Source organism: Cicer arietinum, chromosome 1 (genome assembly GCF_000331145.2).
Source record: "Cicer arietinum cultivar CDC Frontier isolate Library 1 chromosome 1, Cicar.CDCFrontier_v2.0, whole genome shotgun sequence".
In the NCBI taxonomy this organism is placed as follows: domain Eukaryota; kingdom Viridiplantae; phylum Streptophyta; class Magnoliopsida; order Fabales; family Fabaceae; genus Cicer; species Cicer arietinum.
The window spans coordinates 3051967-3060350 of record NC_021160.2 but is presented as its reverse complement, the minus strand read 5'-3'; the positions used below and the strand labels follow the sequence as shown (position 1 = coordinate 3060350).

At 36.6% G+C, this 8384-nt stretch overlaps 2 protein-coding genes across 2 annotated transcripts; both read right to left on the bottom strand.

Annotated features, from left to right (window-relative positions):
- Positions 1-2003: 2003 nt before the first annotated feature.
- Positions 2004-4240, bottom strand: LOC101496016 (pentatricopeptide repeat-containing protein At1g28690, mitochondrial). Its single transcript, XM_004485818.4, has one exon. The coding sequence runs from the start codon at positions 4107-4109 to the stop codon at positions 2532-2534; it is 1578 nt and encodes a 525-aa protein (XP_004485875.1). The 5' UTR covers positions 4110-4240; the 3' UTR covers positions 2004-2531.
- Positions 4241-5072: 832 nt separating this feature from the next.
- On the bottom strand, positions 5073-7976 carry LOC101495479 (THO complex subunit 7A-like). Its single transcript, XM_004485817.4, has 3 exons — positions 7833-7976; positions 7069-7670; positions 5073-5396 (listed from the first exon to the last, which is right to left on the bottom strand). Exons 2-3 carry the CDS (start codon positions 7660-7662, stop codon positions 5262-5264), a joined length of 729 nt encoding a protein of 242 aa, XP_004485874.1. The 5' UTR covers positions 7663-7670; positions 7833-7976; the 3' UTR covers positions 5073-5261.
- Between the last annotated feature and the right edge of the window lie 408 nt (positions 7977-8384).

The window sequence follows — 8384 nt, the reverse complement described above, 5'->3', positions numbered from 1 at the left end:
ACCAATTTCCTGCAAACTCCTTGTGCCACCACTTTAAACCCATCCCCCATTTTGACATTGAGAGGAGTAGTTCCCTCCACTGGCCATCCCATTGACCTCACCAACTTGTGCGAAATGAAATTATGTGTCGCACCGCTGTCTACCAACACCAACAAGGGTACTCCTTGCACTCGACCTTTTAACTTGATGGTGCACACATTCCCTAACTCCCTGGGACTCGAATTATCAATCTGAGCCAAACTCATAATGCTGAGTTCAACTCCTTCTCCATCTTCCTCCTCTGTATCAGCTGCGAGGACTTGCATTTCGTCGCCGTCGTCCTCCTCCATCACCATTACACGAAGCTGGCAATCTGGGCATTGGTGACGAGGATGATAGGCGCCACCGCACTTAAAACACAGGTTTTTCTGCCGTCTTTCTGCAATCTCGTGGGCTGAGATATGACGGATCCTACGATCACGGGGAACAAATCGTTGTGAGTCTTGACGGTTGGCAAACTTCTGATTCGACCTGTTTCCTCCTTTCTCTCTGTCGTCATTGGATCCCTTGACTACGACCCAATCGCTGTTTTGAGCTCAACCCGGTTGAGTTGACCCGGTTCCAAAATTAGGGTTAGATCTATAAGTAAAACCTGACTCGGATCCTTTAGGCCTATAATCACGAGGCCCATTCCAACCAATCCCTTTTTCCTGTACCTCCGCTTCCACAACACGTGCTAGATTCATCAGCTTCGCACGTGAGATTGAACCTAGCGCTTTGAGGCTACGAACTCTTCCTCGTATCCCATCACGGAGGCCATGAATGAAATACCCAACAAATTGAGCTTCTGGTAAACGACCTACCTGTGCAACTAACCTCTCGAACTCCTTGATGTATTCCTCCACACCGTCTTCCTGCTTCAACGACGAGAGTTGCTCAAACACGCTCCCATCACTGAGACCACCGTACCTTTCCAACAACGCATCTTTGAAAACTTCTCAGGTCAGATCAATCTCATCTTCAACAAGCGCTTTGAAAAAATGGATGGTAGATCCTTCCATACAGAGTTGAGCCAAACTAACCTTGATCTCAGGACTCGTATCTTGCACTCGAAAATAGACCTGCGCTCGAGCAATCCAACCGGCAGGGTCATCACCGGTGAACATTGGGAGTTCAATCTTCTTTACTGATTAACGGAATTCGTCAAGCTTTTCTCCTTGCATCTTCTGGATCAGCTTCATGATTTGCTCTTCTTCAGCGTGATTCGAGTCTCCATCACCCTTCTGTTTTACAGAATCACCGATGTCCTTGCTTGGAGTGATTTGAGTGATGAGCGAGATGAGCCTTTCTTGATCTGCAGCAGCTTGAACTCGCATCTTAGCAATTGCAACCTCCAGAGTTGACATTCGGTTCTCCAAGCATGAACCTTGTTTTCCATCTTCTTTTTCGGGGGCATTCACCAAAAAATTCGTACACTCACTGGCTTGTAATGTATCCGGCAGGTCGGACCAAATTGATAGGTCCTCAATTTATAAATGCGGCAATAAGAATTAATGAGAGATTAATCAACATATGGTAGTATATTTTATTGATGATAAAGGAAAATTGAGCAAATGAAACAAGCCTTCCTTTTACTCCTGAGAGCTATGCTCACTTCAATAAGAGAGAATCTTCTCTCCACTAACAATTAACAGAATTTGTTATCCCCTCCTTACCAACCTCTCTCCCCTATATACGTGATGGGGCCAGCTCACCTTTCTTGGATTTTCTAACATACACTCTCCATACCTTAGGTGCACTATGTGTCCCACTAGACACCTCATCAATTCCTTCTTTGTCCCCATCAGTTTTCTCTTATTTTATCTTTTCGGAAACTTAAGTCAGACATTGAAATTACAAATCCAATCATGTGATGTCATGTCTCTGCATTGCCCATGCTAAGATTTGTTATCAAAGATTAAAAACAAGGTACTTACACCATATTGTATCAATAATTGAAATCAATACAGTAAATTCTTATAAAATTATAAACTGTGATCTGGTTCAAATTAAAATGTACTCGCTCATTTTGTCATCTATTTCCGGGAGAGGTCAACCTTTTAAATAAACTATGTACTTAGAAGGATTACTCTGTGACATCTGACTAGAGATATCTTAGACAACCAAAAAAGGCAAAGCCATAGGTATATGAACCAGTTAAATTTTTAGTCTCCCACCTTCTAATCATTCAGTGGCTGGTCATAATCAATGTCTACCTATGCAAAAAAAACAACTCTTTTAAGCAGCAGGATTTGGCTTCAACCTTGTTCAAAATAATCAATACTTCTGCTTAATGATTTCCCTTCTTTTGGGTCAATTAGGATTAACCTCCTTGAACCATACTCTCGGCAAATTACCTCCCAGAAACATTGTTGCTTCTCCGCTAATGAACATCTCATTTCATATATTTCTTTTAATAGTTTACATTATAGTTAGAAGCACAGTAATCAATAAGAATCAACTCATTTGATAAAAAAAAATGATTTTGCTCATCTTTGAACACATCATAAGAACTAACAAACACTATTAGCTCCAACCCAACTGCAGGCAGTGTCCTTAGATATTCCTCTCTCCTTCATTACTTCTCTAAGCTCACTTACACTATCCCATTTCCCAGCATCTGCCAATGTATTAGATAGTGCAACATATGCCCCCGGTCTTCCATTAGCGTTCAGCTTGAAAATCTCACTTGCAGCTAATTTTGCCATCTCAATATTACCGTGGAGTCTGCATGCACTAAGTAAAGCAGCCCACACATCTGAATTTGGTCTCTCGGGTATCCTCATGGCAAACTCCCAAGCCTGATTTAGCCTCCCTGCTCGTCCTAACAGATCAACCATGCAAGCATAATGCTCCATCCCCGGCTTCAGCATATATTCATTTTCCATACTTTGAAAGATCTCCCAACCCTTGTCCACAAGTCCAGCATGTGCACAAGCTGAGAGAGCACTAAGGAACGTCACGAAATTGGGTGCAATGCGGTATTCTATCCGCATCTTTCTAAATAGCTCAAGTGCTTCCTCAGGAAACCCATTCTTCCCATATCCGTCAATCATAGATGTCCATGAAAAAACATTCTTCTCAAGCATGTGGTCAAAAACTCTTCGAGCATCTACAACTCTACCGCATTTGGAATACATATCTATAAGGGCACTTCCTAATTTTATGTCTGCAAAAAAAGGTGTCTTCATAAGCTGATTTTGAACTTGTTGCCCAATTTCAAATTCTGCAAGCACGGAACAAGCACCAATTATGCTAGCAAATGTGGAAACATTCGGCCTAAAGTTAAACCGTTGCATGTCAATGTAAACTTTAAGAGATCTCACGGCATATTCAGGTATTTTGCTGTAACCTTCAATCATAGCATTAAACACCACAACATCCTTATCCAATGTTTTCTGAAATATACATTCAGCGTCATTGAAATAGCCTGTATTCATGTAACCAGAGATGAGTGACGTTGAAGATATAACATTCTTCTCCGACATCACATCAAAAACAGTCCTTGCATAACCAACCCTCCCATTCTTAACATAAGAGTCAATCAATGCTGTACAAAGAACATCATCTTTCTCAACATCACATTTAAGAATCTGGGTATGTACCATTCTTCCAAGATCACCGAGCATCCCAACATTAACACCCAAAGTAGACACCTTTAAAATCATCGAAAAAGTAAACCCATCAGGCTTTTCCCCAGACATCAAAAGCCTATGAACCAAACCAAGTGATTCATCAACCTGCCCTTGTTTGAGATAGCCACCAATCATATAATTATAAGCAGACAAAGTTTTGTCATGCAAATCATCAAACACCTGGCGTGCGTATCTTAATGAATTAGATTTCAAGTAGAGTATAAGTAGTTTGATTGAAATGTTTGTGTTTGGAACAAACCCAGTTTTGAGGATGTGGGAATGGATTTTTTGGCCGTGGGAAGGAGTTTGGGAATAAATGTAATGTTGGAGTGTGTTTGATAAAAAGGAAGAGTGAGGAATGAAATCATGGTTTTGAAGAAATGGTTGATGTGGGGATATCAGTGAACTATGGAAGCTACGAGACAAGAAGAAAGGTCTGAATATTCCATTGTTCATCTTTTCTCATTGACATTTGACATTGCCACAGCGCAAATCGGGTCTGATATTGTTGACAGATAAATCGAAAGAGGTATTTGTCACCAGAGTTGTGCTTTGTAATTACTTCGTTCATTTATATTTATTTTGTTACCCATCCGATCCAATCACTCATGTATGTTTTTTAGAAATATTTTAGTAATAACATTTTTTTACTAAATAGTAACTAAATATTTCAGATATTACCTTGAAAAGTAACATTATGGTGTAATTTGATTGAGTTGTAAAAAAAAAAATTAATGAATACATAGAAATTAATCTTAAAAAAATAAAATCATTTTACCCTATTTTTTCACATCTACTACCGTGAGCCAAAATGAGAAAATAAAATAATGGTAAAATTATAATTTTAATCTTTTATTTTACTTAATTGTAGTACTTAAGTTATTTGATTGTTTTCTTCTTTTTAAATTAGTCTTTTATCTTTTACTTAAAATAAAAAATCAAGCATCTTGAGTAACCATTGATCTAGAAATTGAATATTTTTGTTTATTATTTATCCCAAACTCAAATGTTTCAAAATTAAGATTCTTTTTAAGGTTTTTAAAATTTTTAGACCATTCAGTTCAGTTCAATTTAATTTAATAATATAAAGGAAGTTCAATTCAATTTAATAATATAAAGGAAAAGGGTAAATTTTACATGTTTAAGTTTAGTCTATATAGACAAAAAAATTGTAACAGTTGCAATGTGCCTCAAATTGTTTACTCTTAGGATCATTTAGCCTCATTGTTGATATTGTACCATTCCCAAGAAAAACTTCCCCCACCACCAAAAAATTGAAACCGCCATTGTCACCCTTTGAGCTAGCAACAAATATTTATTTTAGGATTGCCATATCCGATTCCCATATTGTTTTCTTCGTGATACACATACAAATACTAGATTCTTTGGATGAAAATCGATCAAAAGAAGAAGGAAAAGTGAAAAAAGACCCAAGGATGTTAAATATATCAGAAAAAATGTCATAGAATACACCAATCAAAATGCTTCGAGTGTTACAAAGTTCTAAGCACCAGCATAATAACACTGATATTTCATTTACATATGTTACAGAACACCAAGATTGAATTGTGTGTAAGAGATGCTACAACAGTGAGACTTTCAATCTAGTTATTGATCAACTGCCATTGCTTCTGACCCTCCACTTGCATCATCCATCCCATTCTTAAGCTCCTCTGTTGCTATTCTCATCTCTTCAACTAAACTCTTTTGCTCTTCCTCTATTGTATTCTGCAACTCATCCACCTGCAAGAAGAATAAGGAAGGAGAATAAGTATTGTCGTCACCGTTTGAATTGACAAAATTATTAAAATAACTAAATAAGGGATGCCACGTGTCCAGAATTTGGCATCATGATAATTGCAGTTCATAACATAGCCAGTGAAAAGCAGAACATACAGGAAGAACAAGTTCGTGTGATGTTGGAAGTAGGAGATAAATAGGAAATATATAACTTATTGTGAAATCTTTGAGCAAAAGTGCCTCGCTGAAACACTATTACTCGAATTAAATTAAAAACACTCAGTTTGTATTGGCAACAAAAGATAAGCACAACAAAGAGGCAAATATATAATTCACAACACAAATCAATCAATAAATAAATACAAGAAAGGGAAACTGGTGATAACTGAATTATATCAAGATTAAGAATGAGAAATCGGAACTCTTTCCAAAATGTCAAATGTGGGTTATTATCATTGGAGAAAAACACACGGTCAAATTTATTACTTATGGAAATTAGGGAGCTAAGGCATCAATATCATTCACACTCAAGTCCTCAGTAAAAAACTCCAAAAACAAATAAATGAAGAAAGATGCATTTTATTTTTACCATGAATGTATTCATATGATTACTTGGTTGGACAATTTTCAGCCCAATCACCAATTATATAATCTAAATTTTTTAACATCGGCTTATAAGGTGGGCTGTGTCACTCTTTATAAAGACATTTCATGCTTTATCTCCTTTTAATGCGGGACTTGGATTTTTCCCAATACACCTCACGCCCAACACTATTGCGCTTGGTGCGTAGATATAAATGGTAGATGGCTCGATCAATAAGCTTTGATGCCATATTAAGTTTTTATATTGAGTCTAACTCATCTGTACAAAATTGGCCTATAAGGTGAGAGGTGTCATTCTTTATAAAAACATTTCAAGACTTATCTCTTTTCTATGTAGGACTTGGGTTTTTCCCAATAATATGCATGAGTTCCACCTTTCCGTCTACAGACAACTGTGCCACAACTACTAAGTACTACCCGTCAGCCTACATGCTTTCTTTACTTTTTTGTTAGCATAATGTTCTCTATTTTTGTTTTTACATTCACTCTTACTTCGTCATTGCTTTTTTGACTTAAGCAATTCATATGCAAATTGAGTTCTTCTTCAACTAAAAGTTCAGTCACATGCTGTACGAAACTGAGTTTTTAAAGTGTTTGAAGTTTTCTTTTGTGGCTGATTTCAAACTGAGTTTTTAAACTTGGATGGTACTGAAAACATAGTTGTCAATCCCGGGATTCTAGTAATACTAGGGCTCTTAGTTTTTCATTTATGATGGTGGTTTAATCTGAATACTGTTACATCTGAATAATAATCAAAATAACACATATCTGACATAATTTTCTCTATTTCAAAATAGTATGATTTGCTATATGCTACTTGTGCAATAGAACCAAAATATCTTCTCAATAGAAAAGTGGTACTCATAAGTCATAAGGCTGCATTCAGTCATTCACTAGACATAATCTGGAAAGAGCAAGAGATAATTAAGCATTAACAGATAGATAGGCACAGAGCTAACATTAAGGCTGTGCTGAACTTCTGATTAAATTCCTGCATTGCAAATTTCAAAGAAGCAAAAAGAACACAAATAATAGCATAAACAATTAACCAAACTAAATATCTGGCACATACCACATGCAACAAAAGGGAAAACTGCTTCTTCCGAAGCTCCAACAATCTCGAACCAGCGGTATTCTCTGCATCCAAGGCTGCAATCTCTTTCTCCAACTCCGTTATAACCTTCATCGTCTCGGATCTCGGCGGCTGCAAAGCAATCAATTTCCTAATAGCCTCACACTCCTCTTTATGCCGTCTATCAACCTTACTCTCTTCCAATTGCTTCTTAAGATCCTCAATATCAACCTGCGCCTGCAAGATCTGTCGATTCATTTCGTCTTTCAACTCATTGAAATTGTCCTTCTCCCTAACATTAGCCTCAACAATTGCTTTGCTTTTCAAAAGAGGAATTTCAAATGTGGTAAGTTCCTGCAAAAAAGCTCTGGCGAGTTTTTCACAGTCATTGTAGTTATCTTCTTCTTTGTCTACCTCGGAAACGAAAGAAGTGAACTTTTTCTGAAGCTTCTTCAATGGAGGTTCACCTCTAGTGGTTGTTGTACGTGTGAGAAGTCTGTGTTTGATAATTACATCATCTTCAGAAGGACCGAAAGCATAGTTTGCTGCTACTGTTTCTCCACGAGCTGAAACCTTTCTCACTTTTCCTAGCATCTCGATTACTTGATTAATCACAAAGAAAATAGATAATCTTTTAGAATATGATTGAAAAATGGAGATCAATTTAGGGTTAGGGTTAGGGGTACATTTATATGAATTATTTGATAATATGAAATGTTGTTTTTGTGTGCTGAAAATTAGAGAGTAAGGAGACTAGAAATAACCTTTTTGGGGGCAGCGTGTGCGGTGGTGAGCTCGGTGTCTGTGGTTGAGTTACGGTGAGAGCAGTTCAGTTTTTGGTTCTGGTTTTTTTTTTTTTTTTGGTCAAAGGTTCTGGTTCAAATGAAAAAAGAAAAATATATCACTTTGGAGAGAGAACGGGCTAAATGTTTTTTAAATTTGTGACCGGCCCATTATACTTTTTTTTTCAAACATTTCAATGTTTACTCACAATGTAAAAAAATAGTATTGAATTGGAATTTTCGACATCATCATTAACCAATTAATTGAATTTTGAAATTCGAAAAAAACACTGAATTTTTTTAGGGAGAGAAGTATCTTCCTTTTGTTTAACATATATTTGATCCAAATTCGTGGGTTGCATAATAAAAAAAAACAATTTGTTGGATACATTAATTTATAAATTTTATAAATTATTTTTACAACTAAATAAATATACAATGAGATTTAATATTATTAAGAGTTTCATATCAATGATTGATTTGAACTGGATTAAGAAGGATGATCAGATTGAGATTTAATATTATCAAGAATTT